General features: G+C 64.4%; 2 protein-coding genes across 3 annotated transcripts; both read right to left on the reverse strand.

Moving 5' to 3' along the window:
* Window positions 1-475: 475 nt before the first annotated feature.
* On the reverse strand, window positions 476-12,342 carry SLC17A9 (solute carrier family 17 member 9). Its single transcript, XM_053926982.1, is given in 14 exon segments — window positions 476-1,149; window positions 1,597-1,626; window positions 1,810-1,865; window positions 2,548-2,663; window positions 3,024-3,058; window positions 3,726-3,813; window positions 4,077-4,173; window positions 4,334-4,430; window positions 4,882-5,012; window positions 5,897-5,996; window positions 7,517-7,592; window positions 7,594-7,657; window positions 7,994-8,191; window positions 12,166-12,342. Coding segments are annotated over 14 exon segments (1,320 nt in total). The 5' UTR covers window positions 12,234-12,342; the 3' UTR covers window positions 476-985.
* A 2,186-nt stretch (window positions 12,343-14,528) lies between these two features.
* GID8 (GID complex subunit 8 homolog) lies at window positions 14,529-22,404 on the reverse strand. 2 transcript variants are annotated; one of them, XM_053927004.2, is made up of 5 exons: window positions 22,263-22,404; window positions 17,386-17,515; window positions 16,325-16,521; window positions 15,961-16,158; window positions 14,529-15,349 (listed from the first exon to the last, which is right to left on the reverse strand). In XM_053927004.2, the coding sequence occupies exons 2-5, from the start codon at window positions 17,501-17,503 to the stop codon at window positions 15,176-15,178; spliced, it is 687 nt and encodes a 228-aa protein (XP_053782979.1). In that variant the 5' UTR covers window positions 17,504-17,515; window positions 22,263-22,404; the 3' UTR covers window positions 14,529-15,175. The 2 variants fall into 2 exon arrangements, with proteins under 2 accessions (XP_053782979.1, XP_053782978.1); XM_053927003.2 differs by lacking the exon at window positions 22,263-22,404 and adding an exon at window positions 19,796-20,328.

Here is a 22,404-nt window from a genome sequence, read left to right on the forward strand (position 1 = left end):
GCTCGAGCAGCAGGTCCCGGAAGGCCACCCACTGAGGCCACTCACACAAGCCCAGCCGGGCAAACAGAAGGCCTCTCTGGGAAACAGACGGTCCCCCTGCACCTCTGCCCACAGGCCCGGGCTCCGGAGGCCTGACTCACTTTGCAACCAAGAATCTTTCTTTCACATTCTTTCTCATCAAAACGGGGAGACCACAGGGGAAGTTCGTGCTTCGGTAGAAACAAGGAGCTGTCCCTGTCTGGGTTGTGTGACCAGCGGGGAGGCACATGGGGCCCTGCCGGGAGCTGATAGCAGTGTCTCTCCTCCCACCAACCCCCCACCTCCACCCCACCATGCCATCCGCTGCCCGGCGGCGAGCGCATGCCTGCCCCAGTGTGCCCGGTGCTGGGAGCACAGCGCTGCCTTGCATGTGGCTGGGTTTCTACTGAATGAATTCGATACATCTTTAACAAGTGTCTATTCTTTAAAACATGTGTTAGAAATGTAACAGTCTTAAATAGTTTAATGGTCATCATTTAAATAAGGCTTCAGTGTGGTTTTCCACATTCTTTTCTCCCCGAGTACATCCGGCCACGCCTGTTATCAGTTCAGGAGAGACAGCTCCTCTGTGGGAAGGGGAAGGCGGGCCGCCAGGTCCTGGGGAACGTTATGGGCGGGGGGTCCCCAGGCGCCAGGGACGCAGAGCACATTGGTAGTGTCCAGGGATCCACAGGAGGGGGTCCTGGGGGTGGGGTCCTCAAAGATGGCCACAGGGCTAGAGCCCACCGCCCAGAGCTGGGGTCCTCACCCGGAGGCAACTGCCCTGGGGACACTGGGCAGAGGGGCAACCGAGGCCTGACCAGGGCTAGGCGCCGGTGCCGGCCCTCCCGCCCCAGTCAGCTGAGGCTCAGTCACACGACTGGGGGCCAGAGGAAGAGGCTCTGACACAGAGCCCTTCACCCCGTGGCTGATGGTGCTGGGTGTGTGGGGGCTGGCAGGGGCGCAGCTAGAGGTCCTCATGGACGGGGCCCAGGTCCACCCTCTGGGCCTTTCCGAACACCAAGAAGCTGCACAGCCCCAGGCTGCTGATGGCGGCCACCAGGTGGAACAGGGATGTCCAAGAGCCGGTGGTCTCTATCAGGTAGCCACCCAGGCCCACGCCCACAACACCTGCATCAGAGAGAGGGGACAGGCGGTCACCGAGGCAGTCTGGGGGGAGGGGCTGGCATGGAGTGCCTGGACCAGAGGCCAGCCTCAGTCTTGGAGGGACAGAGACCTCACCGACCAGCCAGGACTCCACCTGCTACCGTGTCCCTCTGCACCCTCCACAGGACACAGGCAGCAGGAGGGGCCTGGCTAGGGAACGAGCCTGCACTCTTCCAGGCACCCGGGCACTGGACCTGCGGGGACCCTGGGCCATGAGGACCTGACTCACACTCGAGGGGGGTCTGGGCAGCTCTGTTCTCTGCTTAGACCAGCTCTGAGGTCTGTGTGCCATCCCAACTGATGTCACATTGTTGGACCCCGGGAGGGTGCCACACACCCCACCCTGCAGAGCCAGAGGGAGGTGGGAGGCACCCCAGCACCTCAGGCAGGGGACCCCAGCCCGCCTCTTACCTGCCAAGGCCCCAGCTGTGTTGGCCACACCTATGAACAGGGCAGAGAGAAGGAAGACTGGTCAGAGGAGCCCCTGGTGACCCTACCATGGCCTCCCACCAGCAAGCAGCCCCTGTGGGCTTGGGGGGCGGGGACGAGGCCTGGTGAGCAGGCCCAGGCGGGGCGGGGGGATGGGCAGCTGCTCCCTGTTCACACCTGGGCCTGGGTCCTTACCAAAGAGAACGCCAGCGCAGGACGGGGCCAGGTCCTGGATATTAACAGAAATGCCACTAAGGGGAAGAGGAGAGGACAAGGGCAAGTGGCCCCAGGGTGGCTGCCCCACCCACGAAACCAATGTCAGTCCTCTGAGCCCCTGGAGCCCGGAGACCATCGAGGGGGTGCTTGGGACTGAGCCCCGCTTGGGCGCTCGGCCACCTGGGGCCACCCGAGCCCCCCACCCAACTCTCCCATCTCAGTGGTGACACAGTACAAGGGACCCTCTCCCAGGAGGACACACGGGAAGGCAAGCTTGCTGGAGTACACACTCCTTTCCCGTCCACAAATTTTTAAAAAAACCTTCCGTGGCCAATTCCAGAAACAACTTCCTGTGAGGTTTTTCTGGTGAAATGGGGCTGAAGCTGGGCACTGGGGGGGATGGGGGGGACTGGGGTCCCATGGACAGATGCAGACCACGCCGGCACATCATGGTCCAGACAGAAGCTGCACCCCGAGATCATCAGCACCTCCTCCCCCGGCCCCTCCTCCAGCGTGGTGTTTGCTTCTCCCTGCGGCCCAGGTCCATGCCAGCTGATACTTGGACAACCCTTTGCCTCCGTGGCTCACAAGTGGGGACCATCCACGCACGCACCCTCCATGGGCCCAGGAGCAAGGAGGCTGCTCTGGAGCACCCAGGACTCTGGGTGCTGAAGGTGCCCGAGGGCAGACGGGGAGGCTCTGGTGGGCAGGGCTTACCTGTGGTTGAAGGTATGGAGGCCGATGGAGGCCGATGCAAAGAACACAGACTTACAAAAGCTCGAGGTGTGGCCCAAGCACAGGATGAAGACGCTGGACAAGCCCAGGCCCATCACCTGCAGGGCCGACCGTGGTGTCAGGAGAGGGCTGTGCCTGCCCCCAGGGCACCCCCCGACCCCCCCACCTGGCTGGGGCCTGCCAGGGGGTGTGTGGGACTGGCTCCTGAAAAGCCGCCCCTGCTGGTAGGACCTTCACACCCCGTTGGATGTGAGCGAGCCCAGGAGTGGGTGCTGGAGCTCCGAGGTCCACAGGGAGCCCCGCCCACAGCGCAGAGAAGGGAGGCCAGTGCCCCCCCCCCCCCGCCCCCGACTGCCTGGGTGCACTGGCCGCCTTCTGGATCAGGGGACTTGGGGACACGACCCTCGGTTCCCAGGAGCACACAGGATGTCCGGAGGAGCCACCCCACAACCCCCTACCTGCATGAACTTCCGCACGGCGATGGTTCTGTAACCTGGGTGAGAGGGAGACCGGGATGAGTCCCCACTGGCCCGATGGCGCCGACTACCCCCTCCCCGCAACGGCACCCACAGTGGGGAACCCAGGCAGGGCTTCCCAGGGGGCAGGGCAGAGGAGGACCGAGCCCCAGGCTCCGGCTGTGGTGTCCTGTGTTGTGGGAGAGGCTTGTGCACACGCGTGGGAGTGCTCGCATGTGCATCTGCCCTGAGGTCCGTCCGCACTCGCAGGGCCCGAGGCTGCGGTCGGGCGACGTTCCAGGGAGGACATTCTGACAGCCACAAATGTGCTCCAGGGCCCTGGGCTCACACCTGACTGCGACCTCCAACCCTGCCAGGTGCCCTTTCCATGTTTGGAGGATTGGGGGCTGCATCCAGGCCTTGAGAGGTAACTCCCCCATCTCAGGGGACTTGGAGCCTCTCACTGTACCCCAAGGCCACCCTTAGTGGGGAAACTGAGGCTGGGGGAGTCCCCCATGAGTGGGCTCCCACAGGCCCCTCTGCACTGGCTCTGAAGGGCTGGGCATCTTACTCTCCCAGCTTGGTCTTTGTGGAGCGTGGCCTCTTCCCATCACTGTAGCTGCCCCCCAGAAGGGTGCCTCCCGCCTCACAAGGTGAGGTGAGGCCCCGGCATGGCCCCTAGCGCATCCCATCCCCAGGGCTCACCCTGACTGATGAGGTGGTCAGAGAGAAAGCCGCTGAACAGACTGGCCGGGACCGCCACCAACCAGGGCACCACGTTGAAGACCCAGCCCTGCAGGGAGCCGGGAGGGTCTCAGCAGCGCCCACCCTGCCCCCAGGACAGGCCTCCCTAACCCTCATGCATCCCCCCCAAGGCCGATCCCCGGTCTTCCTAACAGGCGCAGGCCAAGCGAGGCTAGGACCACGACGTGGCCCTGGGTGTGGCGGGGCATCTCAGCGCCACTCGCCTGCAGGTGTCAGGCCGCCACGGAGCCAGGCGGCAGGGGCCAATCTCCCACCCGGCGCTGCGCCCTGCAGGGGCCCAGGCGGCCGCACCTGGGAGCTGGGGAAGGTCTCCCTGAAGAAGGTGGGCAGCCAGGACAGCAGGATGAAGAAGGAGCAGGCCGAGGAGAGCTGGGAAAAGATGGCCGCCCTGTGGGGACAGGCGCCGCTCAGGGCCACCATCCCCAGCCCCCCAGGGACCAAGGCCACAGGAGACCCTGGCTCTGTGATTGGTCAGTGCCAGGGACATGCATCGTCCCCCCCCCCCCCCCACTCCTGCCCGCTGAGGTGACCCCACATGGCCAGCTCACCAGACAGAAGGCTTCCGGAAGAGCTGTCTCCAGGGAACCCTGGTGTGCCCGGACATCGGCAGGCCTTGCACCAAAATATCCAAGGCCAGGACGAGGTCTGGGGGGGAGCAAGGCGGACCCTGTTGAAAGCTCTTCGGAATCAGGAGGGCGGGGTGGCTCCCTCGGCCCAGCAGCCCACCCCCACCCTCCCCCTCTGTGTCTGGTGCTTTCGAGGGTCCCTGTTTGTGTTGGGTTTGAACAAATGCTCTTGGCCCTCTCCCTCCCTGCTCCCCGAGTGCCCCAGCCCCTTTCCACCACATCACGCATGGCTCCCCCGCCTCTGCCCTGTCCCCGGCCGACCTCTCAGCACTAAACGTAGTGGAAACCCTGGCCCAGAGTCCAGCACAGGCTTGTCCCCTTGTCAGGGGCCGAGCCGTAGCCCCAGGACCCCCGAGCTTGGGCTGCTCTCTGACTTTCAGGGTTGGTGGCGGCTGGAGGGGCCCAGGCTCCAGGCCCTTGGCCCTCCTGGGCAGCGCATTTGACGACTGCGCCTGCCCGGCCGCGGTTACCTTGTTGGCTCAGCAGGTACCTGTACACGTAACACACCCACAGCAGGGTGAGGCCGCCGGAGAGGTAGAAGACGCTCGGCCAGCCGTACCAGTCCAGGAGCAGGGAGCCCACCGCCCCCGTCACCAGCGTCCTGGGGCAACAGAGGACCATGGCCATGACCCTCAGCTGCATCCAGGCAAGGAAGCACTTGGACACCCCCACTGGAGTGCCCACAAGGCCATTCTCCCAGGCACAGCCACGGGGCCGAGACACGGCACAGGGGCCTGTGCGGCCTGAGTGTCTTATTCCTGGGCCTTCAGTGGCCTGCAACTGCGGTGTGGGCCTCTCCAAAATAAATCCCGAGTACCTGGCACACCAGCGGCCGGCCTGTTCAGGGGCTACTTCCCCGCTGCCCCTATCAGCCAGGAGACGTTATGGAGAAGAGCGCTGGGCCTGCAGGGTGGCTTCCTCTCCTCTCCCTGACCCCTGCTACGGTCCCAGGACACCCAGGTGAAGGGAACTTCCAGGTAAGTCCGGAGTGTGCCCTGGTGGCCCACGCTGTCCCTTTGAAGCCACGCTGCTGTAGGCAGCCTGGGCTCTGATTGGGCAGCTGCCGCCCACCCACAGGCACCCCATCACCCCTCTGATTCTTGCCTAGGCCTTGGAGCAGTGAAGTGAGCAGCCTGAGCCTCTCTGGGCAGAGGGATGTCCTTCCACATGGAGCACCCAGGGCGGCCAGGGGAGCACAGGGTTTCCACATCCAGAACATGACCAGAGCACAGGCCGCTTCCGCCTCCCCCATCGGGATGCCCCTCCCCCTGCACTCCCTCCCCCAGATCCACCAGCACAGGTGAGCAAGAGGTCGATGACGGGCCAATGCACCGGCAGCATCTCCTGCCGCCGGCACCTTGCACAGCGGCCGCCCAGAGCACAGACCAGCCAGACCCACGTTGCCCTGAGCCGCAGATGCACCCACGGGGCTCTGCCAGGACCACACACTCTTCCGCCCCCCGCACCCCCGAGATGGGCTCTTACCCGATCTGGGAGCCGGCCCCCACGGCGCTGTAGGTAAAGGCGCGCTCGCTCTCCCGGACCTTCTGCGACAGCAGGCTAGTCAGTGCAGGGAAGTAAACCCCTGGAGCAAGCAGAGAACGCAGGGGTCTGCGTGGCGCTGGGTCCCTGGGTCAGAGGGTCCAGTGCGAGCAGCCAGCTGAGGGTGAGAGCCAGGCTGGAAAGCACCCCATCGGTGATTATTCGGCTTGTGGTGTCCTTCACAGTCACCTCACCCAAGAGACCAGCAGTGACACTCAGCTAAGGAGTCACTCAGCTTGGGTCCCCGCTACCACTGTCACCCCGGCTTCCAGGCCACAGCGGCTCTGGAGTCCCAGCACACACGTGTGACGTGTCCACATGCGTACATGCTCACAGGGACCCACACTGCACACGCTGTCATACACGACCACAGCACACACGACCGCTGAGCCTGAGGGTCTGTGGGACTGCGGCGCTGGGCCCTGCGTGTGACGCTGCCCCGTGGCTGCACACGTCCCCACAGGGCGGCCGGGAGAGGGCACAGAACTTCCCTGTGTGTTTCTCTGCAACTTCCTGTGGATCTATAATTATTTCAACATCTAGTTTTTTAAAAACTGCTTTGGGGACTTCCGCTCTTGCCCATAATGCTGTGTTTTTCTCCAAAAGCACCTGGGGAAGTAAGGGCGGGGGACCAGGGCAGTGCTTGGTCCTTGCCTTCCCCTCAGGGCCCTGGACCTTGCCCATGGACAGCACCGATCCCCCAGGGTGACAGCAGCCCCTGGAGCCCCGGCCTGTCCCTCACAATGGGCCAACAGAGCAGCCACACAGAGAAGCCCTTTTGCCTCCCAGGAGGATGGGGAGAAGCAGCCTGAGCCCTATGGCCCAGCCCTGGGACCGTTGTCTGCAGGACTGAGAGCCACGCCAGCACCTGGGGAGGGTCCACAGGAGCACAGAGGCCGGTCCACCGGGACCACCCATGGGCGGACCGGTGCAGCTGATCAGAAAATAGGAACAGGCCAATTCCAGGAGACCTGGGGACCCCAGGATCTGAGGGGGTCACCAGCGGCCCCTTCTGCAGCAGGTGGGGTGACATGGTAAGGAAGGGCCAGGACCCACACACTAGGACCGCGTCCAGGAGACGGATGCTGTCAGGCGTCAGGCTGCGGCAGGCAAGAGCTCAGAGCCCATCCCGTCCCTGGAGGGGATTGTGTGCCACCTGCCGCCGGCTCCCCTGGGGCACAGGGGTCTTTGAGGGGCTCTCTCCAGAAGTCTAATGCCCCTGCCATGCCTGCCAGCCTGCTGGTGCTGACTGACAGTTATCACACAGCAGCCTGGTGGCCACCCGGGTCCCCGGAGTAGCCTTGTTGGCACAGAGGGCACCCAACATTAGAACGTGCCAGACTGTGAAGTGTTTCTAGAAATGGAAGTTGCTCGAGTGCCAAGGCATCGCCAGGCCAAGTTGCCCACCCGCCGCACACGGGCACACACAAGCACACAGAGCACCGGCCTATATGAACATGATGAATCCTCTCACACTCGTGTGCTCACACACATGGGCTCACGCTCCTGTGACTGAGGGCTGAGGACCAGCAGCGTGAGGGAAGCCCCCGGGGGCGTTCCTACCTTGCAGCAAGCCCGTGAGGATGCGCGAGAAGGTCATGAAGACCAGGTGGGCGCTGCCCAGGTGTGCGAGCAGCGGGGGTGGCGGCCGTGATGAGGCCCCAGGCAGAGGCCGACAGCAGGATGACCTTCTCACCCCCGATCCTGGGGGGCAAGAGGGTGGTGATGGGGGAGCCCGGCAGCTGGGCCATGCTGCTGGGCCAGCGACCCTGCTGTGGGGACACCCACCAGGGTGGGGAGTCTGGGCTATCCCTCCTCGGAGCAGCCCTGGGTGGAGGCTGAGCGTGAGAGCACAGGGTGCTATCCGTCCATCCATCCCCACACCCCCAGAGCGCTCGCCAGGACGCCGAGCACCCCCACCCTCCCTGGACCCCGGGTCTCCTAGCTCGGCTTCCTCTGGGGGGACTGTTCCCACAGGAATTTCCCAGGAGGCCACCCCAAGAGCACTCCAGCCCAGCACGGGGAGTGGGTGGCGGTTACCGGTCCCCCAGGTGGCCGCCAGCAATCTGGGTCAGGCAGTAGCCCCAGAAGAAGCTGCTGAGCACGATCCCGGCTTCCTTCTTGTTCCAGCCGAAGTCCTGGCTCATGGAGACGGTGCAGATGGGCATGCTGACACGGGCACAGTAGAGCAGGCATGTGCCCAGCAGCAGCGTCCCCGTCCACACCTGGCACTCAGGCCTGCAGGACAGGGGGCGCCAGTCAGGCCTGGGCAGGCAGGGTCTGAGGGAGGCACTGGGCCACCTCCCAAGCATCTAGGTGTCCCCCGCTGATTCCCAGGAGAACAGACAGGCTCTAGGAGGTGCCCAGAACAGCAGGGGTTCAGAGTCACCCACGTGGCCGGCTGCAGGGCCGCTGAGTCAGCCATGGCTGGGGTGCTCCGGCCCAGGGTCGGCAGCCATGGACCGAGGGGCCCCAGGTGGGAGCTGACAGCTGGTAACTCATAGAAAGGGCAGCAGCAGGCTGGGCAAGAGGACCCAGCTGCGGTAGAGAGGGAGGGTCCCCTGTGGGAGGACCTTGGGTGGGTGGGGCGGGGCCTCCAGGAAGGGGACACGGGCAGGGGGGAGGCAGCCCTCACTTCTTGGAAGGTCTCCAGACTAATGTCCACAGAGGGAGCGCCCATGAAGCTGGCCAGTGCTCCTGACTGTCACCAAAGCCAAGAGCAGCCAGAAAGTGCCACAGCCCAGAGACCTGCCATGAGGACTGGGCCTGCAGGAGCCCGTGGGCCCAGAGCAGCAGGGAGGAGCTGCAGACCCCGATCGCACTATGGGCTTCCCTTTGCAGCTGTGCCGGCACCAGCCCCTGCCTGGGACAGATGTAGGACACTGGTCTCAGGTTTGACTGACGGGGGAGGCTGGCGTGGAGCCCGTGGCACTGCAGAGAAACTGTCCCAAACAACAGTGCTCACTGTGCGGGGTGGGAGGTAGGACCCAGGGAGGGAGGCCTCCCTGCTGACTTGCATGGGGAGGCGTCCCTGAGAGGGGTGGGCAGCTGGGGACGACCGGTCAGGGCAGTGGCCAGGCCCGGAAGGAGCCTGCTGGGGGCTCAGGGTCCTGCCTGCCCTGGGCCTCACCCACCTGAGATGCTGCAGGGGGAGCTCAGGCTGTGGGAGGGGCCTGGCTGGTCACATGACATGTTAGTGCCCTGGGAGGTCTCTGGGGAGTGTCAGAGGTGAGAGTCCAGGGTGCTGGACAGAGTGCCCACGGGGACATCAAAGTCACCCAGGAAAATGGCAGGACTCGGCAGGGAGAGGAAGGTGGGGCAGCGAGCCAGGAACCCCAGCCCTGCCCTGGGCCTCAGTGTCCCCATGGGTACAGTGAAGAGGTTGCACTGGACCCTGGATTTCAAGCTGGGCCTCTGGGTGCTCAGCAGGGTCCCATAGGTGGGGCTCAAGGGCGCCCTCTGCCACTACACGCAGGTCCTCCCAACTCCCATCCCCACAGTTCTGTGAGGCAGGAGCCCCACCTGGCCACGCCTCTGCGGAGGCCAGGGCAGGGCTGTCCCTGGAGAGGACCCAGGGACCACTCAGCATCTGCTAGGAAGGGGCCATGGCTGTCAAGCCTCCGCCCTACGAACTGGTTCTTAAAATGCTTCTCTGAGCCCAGAAGCTCCAACAGCCCCATGGGGGCAGATGGGACAGGCCTCAGGGCCCCCTGCCTGAGAGGCCACGGTGGAGGGCCGGGCTCCTGCAGGTCTTCACAGAGTAAAGGCTTTGAGGGGATGGGTGTGGGGGCCGGGCATCCACACGGTCCCGGAGTCCCCCCACAGTGCTTGCCCGGCACCTGTCTGCATCTCTGACGTGGAACCCAGGAGCTCAAGGGGCCATGGGCTCCTCTGGGGTTCCAGGCGATCATGGGATCATGCCCGGGGCTTCTCCCTGAGGCTGCCCCCCCGAGACCGGACAAAGCCTGCCCAGAGCTCAGGGCCCACCCTCTGGCGCCCAGCGTCAGCCCCAGGGCTGCAGAACTGTCTGGGACTTTGCTCCCTCTGCACAAACAGTCCCACTGGACTTACCAGGGACACACAGAGCCCGGCCGCTCTAGCTGCCACCCAAGAGAGCAGGCAGAAGACCCTGTGACCATTCCTGGTTCCCAGCAGGGCTGAGGCCCCCAGACACATGTCCTGGGGGGACCCACACAAGCCCACAGTTCTGGTTTTTACTGCCAGGAAGACAAAGGGAGCAAAGGGCACAGGAGCAAGGCCGTCACCCCACTCCAAACAGCCAAGGTCGAAAGGGGCATCATTCCTTTACATGGTCAGGGCAGCGTAGTCTCACCTGCACCCAGCACGCCCTCCCCCCTGCAGGTGAACCTTCACCGTGACCTGGGGAGTCTGGCCTTCAAGGGCCCTTCCATTCTCCTGGGGCCCCGTCCCTAAGCTGGTGGGCAGTGGTGGCTGGGTGAGCAAAGGGCTGTCCTCCACATCTGTTGGGGACATAGAATGAGGACGTCTGGCTAGGGGTGTGATCCAGACGCAGCCAGCTGATCAGGACGCCAGGTACAGGATGCTCACTCCTATGGAGGGAGAGGCTTCAGAGACTCCTCCTGCCCGCATCCCCCCGCCCCCGCCCCACCGGCATCCAGATGTCCCCTGCGAAGCTCCTAGAACCCTGTGCTCCCTGCCACAGCCCTTCGGCAAGGAGCCCACCCCTGAATCAGCAAACATGCAGTCACATGGCCCCTTGATTCAGAAAAGGGAACTGTGCTGCGGGCAACGTAGGCCAGGAGGGCAGCAAGCTGAGAGGACATGCGGGTCCAGGGCTGCTGGCTGTCCCGCACCCGGCATGCGGCTGGAGGGCAGGCCAGAGCACAGGCAGAGTGCCCGGGAGCTGGGGGCAATACACAGTAGCGGTTGTTGTTATTACTGTCATCACCCACTCAGGGGAGGGAGCAACCTTCTCCCCCCACTAATCGTGGCTCCACGCAGGACCCACAGGCCCCTCCAGGACACCCGCCGGCCCTGCCCGTCACCATCCTGGGGCTCAAGTGCCACTTTCACACCGAGCGGAGCAGGCAGTTAGGTGCCCAGGCTATTGCACCACCGCCAGAGAGGAAGTCTGCAGAGTGTTCCTTGGCCCTGGGCCACCACCCTCTGCCCGCCGGCTGCCACCTGGCCCAAGCGGAGAGTGAGGCCCCACCTTGATAACAAGCAGGGTGCTTGGGGAGGAAGCGAGGGACAGGCTGGCCGAGGGTACCCACACCTGGCCTAGGCCCCTCTAACAGTCACTAGTCTGACCAGAGATGGGGCCAGGGCTGTGAGTGGGGCTTTGTGGTCACAGTCTTACTGTGGCAGCCCATTCCTCTCTGTTTCCCAGGCCTTGCCATGACCCCAACACCACGGGGCTGTCCCTTAGGGCCTTCCTGCCACCCAGTACTGGGGGTAGGGGCAGGAAGGTGCCTTCGTCCCACAAGTGACAGGGAGGCCCTGACGGCGTCTTCACTGGGGACCGAAGCCAGTGGTGGACGAGCCCTGGAACTGCAGGGCCTGACTTTGGGCCCAGGGTCCGGCTGGCTCAGCCTCAACCCATAGAGCCAGACCACGGGCTGAGCCTCGGCGGGGCAGGGGAGCTCCCCGGGGCTCCAGTCTGGTCCCAGGCGGCAGGCGGCAGTGGGTACAGGTATGGAGAGCAGTAGGGCACTTGCCTGGGCCCCCCCTCCCCCAGGGACCTTGCTCACATCACACAAAGCATGTGGTGTCAGGGCTCAGCTGCCCCGCCAGAAGCAGGCCGGAGTGTGTGGCCCCCGTCCGCCCCTGGCCACCCCGAGGGTGGCTCTGAAGTGCTCCTCTGTGTTCTCAGGTGTGGTCCCACCGTGCGGCCCTACCTGGCAGGGTCAGTTTCAGGATGCCATGCCAGCAGGCGGTCCCTCCTCCCCAACCGGATGATGCTCTAACCCCAGGCAGGCCTCCCAGAATGCCACCCTGCCTGCACGACCTCCGGGACCCCAGCGGCTTGGACAGGGCTCAGGGGGGACTCGGCCCTGCGGCTGCCTGGAAAGTTGGAGGTACTTGTGGGACAAGTGAAAGAGGCCCTGCTGCGGGACCCGCTGCCCCTTCCCCTGACCCCCCCCCCCCCGCCCCTTCCCCTGACCCTCCCCCCCGCCCCTTCCCCTGACCCCCCCTCCCCCGCCCCCGCCCGACCCCCTGCCAGGCCGCACCTGGACCACTGGGCGTGCTCTGCCGCGTCCCCGCGGGCCTGGTCCGGGGGCAGCCGCATCGGCTGCATCGGGCGCAGCGAGTCCGGAGCCGGCTCCCGCCAGCCAACCCACGCGGGCAGCGCCGCCCAAGTCCACGTGTCAGTCCCAGCTGCGCTTCCGTCCGGCGCTCCTAGGACGTGTCGCCCCCGGACGGTCGGCCACCGCGGCGGCGGGGGGGGGGGGGGGGGGGGGGGCGGAGGAGCAGGCGGGGCACCCCACTCCGCCCCGCCCTGGGCTGGGGCCGGGCGCGCCTCCACGGTCCAGCGCTCCGCCCGGCTTCCTCACAGCTCCCTGGAGCACGGCCGGTTGCCATCTACTCCCACCACACCCCGCGCCTGGTGCCCCGCGCCCTGCCCCCACAGCGGTAGCCCCGGGCTCCCCAGCAGCGCAAGGGGGAGATGGGGCTTTGGAGGTGCCAAGCCAGATGGCCTTCCAGGTCCCAGACGCGGGCCTTGGACGCGTTGTTGAGCTGGGGAGCCTGCTGCGGGTCTGTAAATGGGGGTCCCCAGCTCGCAGGGCTGTGTGCTCATCCAGGGAAAATCAGGGTGGTCTCACCAGGTGCAGGGGCAGACTCGACTGCAACCACTCCTTTCCGATAGATCTTGGAGGGGGGCTCCGGCCTGTGACCTTGAAGCAGGAGACAGTGCTGAGCCCCTTGGTGCCCACCCAGCAGGCACTCGCTGACTGTGCCTGAGTTCTTCACAAAGGTGATCTGGGCTTGGAGCTCAAGTCAGGCCTGAGCTGGGGCCCCAGGGCCTCATGCCCCACGTGGCAGACACAGCCAGCTGGGGAGGGTGGGAACGCTGGGAGGAGGTGCCCAGGCCTGGGGCCGCAGGGGCGGTGGAGAGAGGAACCTGTGAAGGTGGCCAGGGCAGCGCCAGCCCTGCAGGCCTTGGAGGCTGGGGGGCAGGGCTCCGAGGGTGGGAGCCACCAGAGGGCCATGCTCACGGATCACCTGGCTGCTCAGGGGGTGGGCAGCTTGGGGCCACCAGGGTGGAGGCAAGGAGGACAGACAAGGCCACTACAGGCCTGGGGCCAGGACAGGGGGCTCCAGCCAGGGTGGAACAGTGTGGGCTGAGAGGAGCCGAGTGCCAGGCCTCGGCTGGTGGGGTGCGCGACAGAGAGGGCTCGGGCCGAGCACCTGATACCTCTGGAGACCCAGAGCTTGGCAGGGCCTCCTGTCCTGAGGTGGGAGGTTCAGGCGGCAGCCACACGAAGTGTCACATCCCGAAGGGAGCCTAGAAACAGTGGGTGCTGGCGGCGGCCAGGGTGGGCGCCTGTTCCCTCCGCCTCCCGCTGATCCCAGGAGCTGTGCACCGTGGCTGCTCCAACCCCTAGTGTGCAAGAAGGGGCAGGTGTTGGTGACTGAGTCGTCCCCGCAGGGTGTTGGTTCCAGTTCTGGTTCCGGTTCCACCACCTCCGTGTTTGGGCCCTTCTGGCTCGTTCACACCATCCAGCTGGCGACTGCCCTCACAGGCTCCAGGGCCACACCCAGGGCAGCTTTCTCTGAAAGGCAGACCCTGCCTCCCCCGAGTCCCCTCTGCCCTCTTTGCACTCGGCAAGGCCAGTTCCTCTTCTTGCAGGTGAAGAAGGACATCCCCGCATTGCGGACAGCATTTCCGACAGGTAAGCACAAGCAGTGGGGAATCGGCTCTGGACTCGATTTCCGGGAGCTAAGGCGGGGGCGGGGCGCCTTTCGAGCCCAGAGGAACAAGCATAGAACGGGGCACAGCATCACCGGGGACCAGAGCAACCACGCTGAGGGTCTTCGGCACAGTCGTTCGCGGTCGACGGTGGTTGTCTGGGGCTCACACGGGGAGCGCAGCTGGGTGCCGGGAGTAAAGACTCGCCCTTTCAGGAGTAGGTGGCCTCGCTTCACTTTCAGAAACCAGTAGGGAGAACGGCCGTGGTGTGTGAGGCAGGAGACCTCGGTTGTGCGAGTGAGCACAGCCTGCCAACAAGGCTGCCGAGCCAGGCATCCTGGCCAGACGGGGCCTGCGCTGGCCCCCAGGGCCCGTCCTCTCTCCTTGCTCACCAGGTTCACCCAGGGGCACCCTGGACCTGGCAGCCCCATGCAGGGCGGCTGACAGCTCGGCGTGCGTAGCCAGGCGGCGGGGCCGCAGACTGACCTGCTTTAGAGACTGCAGCACTCAGCAAGGCCCCAGCTGGCCCTCACCTCGCCAGGGCACCATAGCCCCAGCCCCTGGGCCGGGCACGTGGCCCTCCAGCTGCAGGGCCAGGTGGGGGCACTGCCCCTGCCACTGGGAAGTTTTGTTCAAGACGACTAAAACCTTATCTAGAGGCCATTTCAGTCATTCTTGAAATCAAAGCAAAACCTTTATTACCAACAGAACTGCCCAGAAGAGATGGTCCATGGATCCACCAGGAAAGAGTCTCTGACCACATACAGCACCAAAATATATATTTGAAAAATTAAAAACACACAGCCTGCCCGTCACACACAGGTGTGCCCCCAAAGCCACACAGCCCTGCCCGAAGGGACAGAAACCAGGCGGTGCCCTCGCACACACGTCCGTGTCGGGACCCACAGGGCTACAGTCTCTGCCGTGAAGACCAAAGACAGGCGGACCTGGGGAGGGCTGCTTGCTCTCGGAGACTCAGAAGGACGGAGACAGCGGCCTCCCGCCTGCAGCCCACAGAAGGCAGGACAGTGGCCGTGCTTCTCCTGGGCTCCGGGGGCTGGAGGGTCACTGGCATCCCCACAGGACAGCACAGCAGCCGGGTGCCGCCACCTCCAGCACACCGTGTGCAATTGGCACCCGGCCTCTGAGGACCAGTCTCTCACTGTGCACTGTCTGGCGTTTCTAGGGGCCATTCTTCCCGTTAAAAGAGGTGCCAGGTGAACAGAAAGTGAGGGGAGAGTCTCTGCTTCAGGAAAAACCTTCCGGTCCCAGCCGGACGTCCCAGCGAGTCCTGGGCAGCACCGTGCAGGATGCCCGGGCGCACAGGTCTACTTGGGCTCCTCGATGACGCCTTTGCTGAGGTCTGTCATTTTGGGGTACTTCACTTTCTTCTGGTCCAGCTCATTCTGAGCCCAGAGGAGGAGTTTCAGTAACTTCGCCAACTTGGGCGTGGACTCACGGTTCTCGTAATCCAGGACGGCCTGGTTGACCTCGCTCCACACCTAGAGGACACAGGCAGCCAGTGAGACGCCACACGCAGGGAGCCAGGCCCCCGCAAGGCGCCTGTCATTCCTGAGGCACGTGTGAGTCCCTCGGCCGGGTGTGAGCCCCCCATTCCTGCCCAGAAGGGGCTCACGGCCTGTCAGCAAATGTCACACCTGGCCCAGGTGGCAGTGCCGTGCCATGAGCCCGGCTGGAGAAGAGAGCAGAGCAGGGTGACAGGCTCCATCCCCCAGCCTCAAGGCGACCTGCCATGACTGGAAGGACAGGGGAGGGGGCGGAGGTGGGGGAGGGACAGGGAGCTGTGCCAGGGGACGTGGCCGCCAGCCCGCCAGCTGGAACACAGGACCACCAGCAAGGGCAGGAAGTTTCGGGAGTGGTTCTGGGAGTGTAAGTAAAACACACTTAGGACCCCTGTTTCCGAGTCTCCCTGTAAACAGGAAAACGAGGCAAGGTAAGTGAAGAAGGCTGGTGGGGAAGGGCGCAGTTTCTGCCCCCGTCCCAGGCGACGAGGGACAGGACACCTGGGAAGGGCCAGGGGCTGTCCCACTGCTGCCCCATGCCCAAGAACAGCCTGCCCACCATCCGCACGGGCACCGTGTCACGCCCTCACCTTCTGCCGCTGCATCATGTTCAGAAGGTCCCCGAAGGGTGAGTCCTCGGGGCTGTCGAAGGCCAGCAGGGCCAGCGTGCGCTCCATCTCCGTCAGGCACTCCCTGCTCTCCTCCCCTTGCTCCGCCAGCTGAGTCTGCGCGAACTCCAGTGCCGCCTCCGTCTCCCGCTGGCGGATCAGCTCGATCAGGTGCTGTTGCTGGTTGGGGCGAGGGGCACAGGCTCAGATGCCCGCACGGGGCCCAAAGCCCTGGCAGCACCGCACAGCCCTTGGCTTTGAAAGACACCCGCCAGGACGCCTTCCGAGCTGCGGAGTTGCTACACTTCCACTTCAGACTGACCTGGACCCTGGCCCCGCCACTCACCTGCAAGTGGAAGTACAGGTAGCGGTTGGTGTCCAGCAGCTCGGGGTGCAGGCTGTTGATCAAGGCGATGGCCTCCTGGATCTGCCCCTTCAGGATCATCTCGCGGATCTTGATCCGCTCGTCGAGGGTGTCCAGGTCCACACTGGGCTCGATCCCGGACTCCATGCGGAACTTCTCTGCGGCCTCCTTAAAGCCCTCTGTGAACGACAGCCGGGCTCACGTCACTGCTCAGAACGTCAGCCAGGTGCCAAGGCTGCCCTGGGTGGTGGGAACCCCACTTCCTCAGGGCAGGGGTGTTAGCGCCTTTGCCCTTGAAATACAGGAAATGAAGCCCCACATGCTGGCAAGGGCTCCCTGAAGGGGGCTACGACCCCAGGGCAGCTGTGGGGCCTCGAGGGCCTGGCCACGCCCTCCTCTCCAGGAGCCCACAGCCCTCCCCATCGAAGCAGCCTGTGCAATGCTCATCACCCCCCCACCCACAGCCACTGCCTCACATTCCCTCCTCACCTGTCAAAAAAAAAAATCTCAACAGTGACTAGCCAGGCGGGGGGAGGGGGAAGGAGACGTATCCCTTTTGGGCACGTCTGGGCATCCCGCTGTGTGCAGAAGCCCCTCTCCTTCCCACAGTCACGGGGGACTGGGTGTCAGCGATGGGCCCCTCGTGTTTCCCTCCTACGCTCTGTCCGGCCTGCTCCTCCTCTGAGCTGAGCGGCACCCTGTAGAAACCACCTGGGAGCATTCACCAGGCCGGCCGGGAGAGAGCACCGACCTGAGCTCTAGATGTGTGCCGGAACATTCTCGGCGATCGTGGTTGGCTGCAGATGCGTCCGAAGCCCAGGTCTCAGAGCCCAGGAACAATGGCCTGCTCCCCAGGAGGGGAACTCTTTAACGTGACCACGTGCAACCTGCCAGGCCGGCACTGCGCGTCCACGGTGCCAGAACCAACCTCACTGTGCACGGAGCTCAGCGGGGGCTCGGAGCATGCACACCGAGAGGGAGAGCCCGCAGCACCGACTGCAGGCATCGCCTGTGCCCGGGCGGTCCCGTGACCAGGTAGTTACCTGTGACCAGGTAGTTCATGATGAGGCGGTTCATGTCCGCACGCTGCACGTGCACGTTGTTGAGCTTCTCCACCCACTCGTCTTTCGTGACCTCGTCGGGCTTTTCCGTGTAACTCATCCTGACTTGCTTCTATGGGATGGACACGAGTGAGAAATCGGTGGGGAATTCTCCAACAATTGAGATCCTTTCAGGGACACACAGTGATGCAGCAGGAAGTACAGAGAGTGGGAACGCACCAGAAACCTGGAGAAGGGCCTGCCACCTGGGAGAAGGCCAGGTGATCAGAAGGTAGAATGGAGGCGAGCAAGAGCCAGGGCCCCAGCAGCCAGAGGCCCCAGGTCACCCGGGGTCGCCCTGAGTGAGGTCCCCGGCTGATGCGGGGCTGACACAGACCGTCTCCCAGGCGCCACGGGCAGCACCAGAGGGGTGAGCAGAGAGCTGCATGCTGTGCTGTGCAGGCCCGTGAGAACCTCGCCATGGGCCCCCAGACCAGCAGAGACAGAAGCGATGCCCCTGTGACCAGAGCATCCGGCACCCTCACTGCAGTCCCCAAGGGCACCCGCCAGGGGCCTACAGCCTGCAGTGCCACTCCTGCCAGGCGGAGACCCTGAGACTCTCCCCGCCACCAGGCAGACAAGCCTGTTCACAGAAACTCCACTTGAGACGGCAGGAGCGCGGAAGCCACCACCAGCCATCCGTCCGTCCAACAGCTGCGCAACCACGACTGGGGCACTGGGGCGTGTGCGTGCCCAGACCCAGACCCTCCAGGCCACACAGAGACGACAGGGCCCAACCTACACTGTGCTGCTCGACCTCCTCGTGGGGCCTGGGGCAGTGCCCCAGAATCCAACCTCACTTCTTTGGTGAAGCCCCCGTGAGGTCCGGCTTTGCCACCGAACAGATTAAAACAAACCCTCAGTTTTCAGAGCTATTTGGATGTTAGGCTGCTGAGAAGAGATTGTGACTGTGTGTTCACGTGGCAAAATTCACTAAAGCAGCCACAGCCAAGGAACACAGCTGTGTGGACGACTCTTAGAAACCAGCTGCCGATACAGCGAGTCCCGGCAGAGGCCCAAGTGCGGCAGGCAGCTTAGTAAAAAACAAAACAAAGAAAACAAGGCAGACTCTACGTAAAATTTGTAAGTAAATACACATGAAGTGCTACTGAGGAAGGAGGGGTGGACAGGTGCTGGCCCAGGGGCACCACCTGGGCTCCGGGGATGGACCAGCTCACCACGGTCCACGTGGTTTTATCCCTTGTCACTGACGTGCACGTTAAGGACACTACTTCATACACAGCGAAGTACTTGCTCAATGCTTCAATAAATTTTAAAGTTAAGACACAGCGATGTGGGGTGGTGAGAGCTGAGCAGGAGGACCAGTAAGGAGCCACCAGACAAGAGGGACCTGGGGCAGAAGAGCTGCAGATGCCCGCGGGCCTGGCTGGGGGCCCGTGGAGGGATCAGAGGACGAGTGGAGGGTTCAAGCTAAGCCCCTGAAGCGTGGGGCCACAGAGGACGGGGCAGGACTGAGACAGGAACAGGTTTGGGGAGCAGGACCAGTTTGGCTGCCTGTCAGGGCGCAGCTGAAGTCTAGCAGGCACCTGGACTATAGGCGGCAAGCTCAGTGCTGGGAACATTAATTAGGGAAACCTAAGTATGGGCAGCCAAGAGTCCGGCAGGGATCACCCAGGGAGAGAGTGGGGAGGGGAGCAGAGGAGAACAAGGCAAAGTCCTGGGCTCCTGGAGATGCCGACCCCCAGGGCGCAGCAGAGGACAACCGGCACCTAACACAAAACCAAGAGGTGCCATTCCTCAGACACCCATCCCTCCGGGCCGCTGCCAACTGCGCAACTCAGATCAAAGGCTCGTTCCCACTCGGGACAAGAAGGCACCTTTCTTGAGTTCCCGTTGGGCCGCTACACCGGCTGCACCATTCCAGGGTGGCGAGAGCGACTTTCGAAAGCGACCGCTTTGGAGAAGTCTGCGGTCCAACATCAGCGGACACAGAATTCAACTTCCCAGCTCCGAGGAGCACTTGCTTCCCAAGCGGCAGTTTCCGTCATCGCCAGATCGGTTCTGCTGGAAGCAGTTGTTCTAAAAACCGATCTCTTGACTGAGACACAGGTTCGTGTCTCAGTACTCCGGTTCGCGACCACTTCAGAACACAGAGCCACCGCCGGCGATGATGACCCGGTGGGGATCGCTGCGCCCGGCACCGCTTCGCCCAGAAGCAACGCGTAATTTGACTTGCAAAGTCAGGGGGCGCCGCAGCCACCCGAGAACAAGACCCGACCATACATCTGCTCGAACCCGCGACCCCCTGAAAACCCGCGCGGGTCCGGCCCCCTCCCCGCCCCACCGCGCTCCCGCTCGGCCCGATCGCCCGGGCCCGCCGCGGCCATCTTACCGTGCGGATCCCGCCTCCCGCGCTGCGCAGTCTCTGCGGCCGCTCGGGGGGCCAGGCCGGGCGGGGAGGGGGCGCGAAAGCGCCGGGCAGGGAGAAGCGGAGGCGAGAGCCGCGGCAGAAGCGGGGGCGGGGAACCGGAGGGCAGACGCACCGGCGGCCACCCTCTCAGTCTCTTCCCGCGAGATTGAGAGGTCGCGAGCCGTCAGCCAATCAAGTGCTCCTGCGAGGGGGCGGTACGCGGCGGCCGCCCGGAAGCGCGGCACTCAAGCTTCCGTCCTTGCGCAAAACGCCCTTGGCGGGCCCTCACTCTACGGGTTGGCGCGAGAGTCAAAAAGCTTGGTCCGTCTCCGGGCTAGGTAGTTGCGGTGGAGGCGTCGCTGTGGGGGGACTTCGCGCTGGGAATGCGGCAGCTAGGTTGAGTCCGAGGCGAAGCCCCCAGCGTCCCTTCCGTCGTTTGTGTGAGCCCAGAGGGCACGGGGCGGGGGCGGGGACCTGGCGCTGGGGCTCCGCGCCGCCCCGAGGCACCGGCCGGGGAGGAGTCGCCTGAGCGCGGCCTGCTGGAGCGCCCGGTTCCGTGGGTGGGGCGGCCCGGTGGACGCGGCGGCGCACGGACCCCCAGGCAGGGTTTGCTCGAGAAGCAGGCAGACTCCTAGTCCGACCCAGGCTCCCCGTCCTGGCAGAGGGAGGTGGAGCGATTTCGAGCGCCCCGGGGGGCAGTGGAGGGCAGCCCTCTTCGCGACCCTTGGGAATCCGTCGGGTCCCCGAGTTCGCAGGTAGGGGTCCGTGGCTCCGCGCGGGTGCTTGCAGGGACGCTGGACGCCCGGGTGGGGCCGGACTCCTCGCGGAAAGCCCGGCTCGGCAGATAGGTTCGACCGTGACCTCAGGCCCCAGGGGCCGAGGGAGCGAATCTGCGGGACTCGGGCCTGTTTAAAACGCAGATGCACCTGCACCGCCGTCGTTAATCCTCCGCCACGACTCAGTCCAGTGAACAGCGCTGGGCGTCCACTGAACGCGAGCGACCGGCGCGCGGAGTTTTACTATTGTTTTTAACTCTGGTGCCCTGAGCACGCGGCCCTTCTGGTCCAATGGGGCTCCCGCTGCGGGTCCCAGGCGCACGGCCCCTTCCCCGGCAGCCAACCGGAGACGGAGCCAGCAGACTCTGTCCCCACCTGGCGGCCCCTCCCCGCCCAGGGGACCTGCCAGCCGCCGCCTGCCGCCCGCCCAGCAGGCCCCGTGCACACCCTTCGGAGACCCCGCTGCAAAGCGAGCACAGCTGAGCGCCTCGCCGCCCCTGCCCTCGGCCTCTGCTCCAGCCGGCCTGTTGGAGGCCCCACCCCCGGGCCCGCACGAGCTGGGCTCCTGTGTAGCTCGCTCCTGGGCTTGCGGAGGACGTCCCTGGCCTAAGCAGGGTGTAGTGTCTCCCCCGTGTTCACGTGGTACTCCCAGTCTCCCTTTGTGGCCTTAGCACCCTGTTCTGTCACCGTCCCCTGATAGCACGTCGCGACTCACGAACCGAAGCCGAAGCATCCAACATGTGGTGGGGGTTCCCTAGCTACCTGCTGAGAGGGGAGGGAATGAGCAGCACGCTGAGGACCTTCCCTGGGAGCATTCTCAGCAGAAGAGGGGACGGGAGGCTGTGATTGAGGAAGGCCAAGAGGCTGCAGGGTCCACAGAGAAAGTCTAGAACGACAGGTGCCCAGATGTGGAGCCTCGATGTTGGTGTCGGTGCTGGTGGCACCGGCTGAGCAAGAGCGTCACACTCAGACACCGGCATTCAGCGAGGGGCCTGGGACCAGCAGGGAGGTGGGTGGGTGCAGGGCCGCACTGGTCACCCTCTGGGGCAGTGGCCAGGGCGACCCAGATTTCAGCCTGGCGGGATCACTACCCGCCGAGCTGCTTGAGAGGAGGGAGGTGGGCCTGGCGGGGGGGGGGGGGAGGCGGGGGGCTCCAGGGGCTCTTCAAGCCCAGGTGGAGTCTCCATTGGGCAGATCGGCCGTCCTCTAAAGGGAGGTGCTAACGGTTAATGATTTTAAGAGTGTCAAAGAGCTTTTTAAAGGGGGAGTAATTTGAGAGTAAAGTGCAGGTTGCTTCCTATTCTCCAGCCCCGGCTGTGCGGAACAGCCAGGTTTCACACAACCGCAGCGTTTCTATAGCTGCCTCGGTCCTGCTCGCAAAGCCCGGAAGCACAAGTGAGACCCCTACACGCCCAGCCCTGCGTCACAACCGTAGCCTCACGCAGCCGCCTCCAGGGTCAGCCGCGGCCTGGCAGCTGGCTGCTGCTCCGCCTCCCGGCCACGAGGCGGCGGTAAACGCCCAGAGTTCGCGTCCACGGCCTTCCCCGCGGAGAGTTTCACTGCCGGCTCACTGTGCGGGCGGGCGCGTAGGTGCCCTGCAGCTCAGCTGCACCAAGACCCGGGAGGCACGTCGGTTGGGGAGTGGGTCTGGCCGCCCTCCTCTGTATCCTCACCTGTTCTCACTTCCTGTGATGCCGCCACCACTCCGTCCCCAGGGCACTGGTCACGTCCTCAGTCCTTTACCTAATGCCATAGTAACGTTCTTCCTGATTCCTTTTTAATGTTTAACTCCTGTTGAGGTTGTAACGTAAATTT

This window comes from Desmodus rotundus, chromosome 6, assembly GCF_022682495.2.
Source record: "Desmodus rotundus isolate HL8 chromosome 6, HLdesRot8A.1, whole genome shotgun sequence".
Classification (NCBI taxonomy): Eukaryota; Metazoa; Chordata; class Mammalia; order Chiroptera; family Phyllostomidae; genus Desmodus; species Desmodus rotundus.

Excerpts from the sequence above, each read along its gene's own strand:
- GID8 (XM_053927004.2), bottom strand. The coding sequence starts at position 17,503 with ATGAGTTACACGGAAAAGCCCGACGAGGTCACGAAAGACGAGTGGGTG. Across the intron at positions 16,522-17,385 it reads CATGAACTACCTGGTCACAG|AGGGCTTTAAGGAGGCCGCA; the intron begins GTAACTACCTGG and ends TGTCGTTCACAG. Across the intron at positions 15,350-15,960 it reads ACATGATGCAGCGGCAGAAG|GTGTGGAGCGAGGTCAACCA; the intron begins GTGAGGGCGTGA and ends TGTGTCCTCTAG.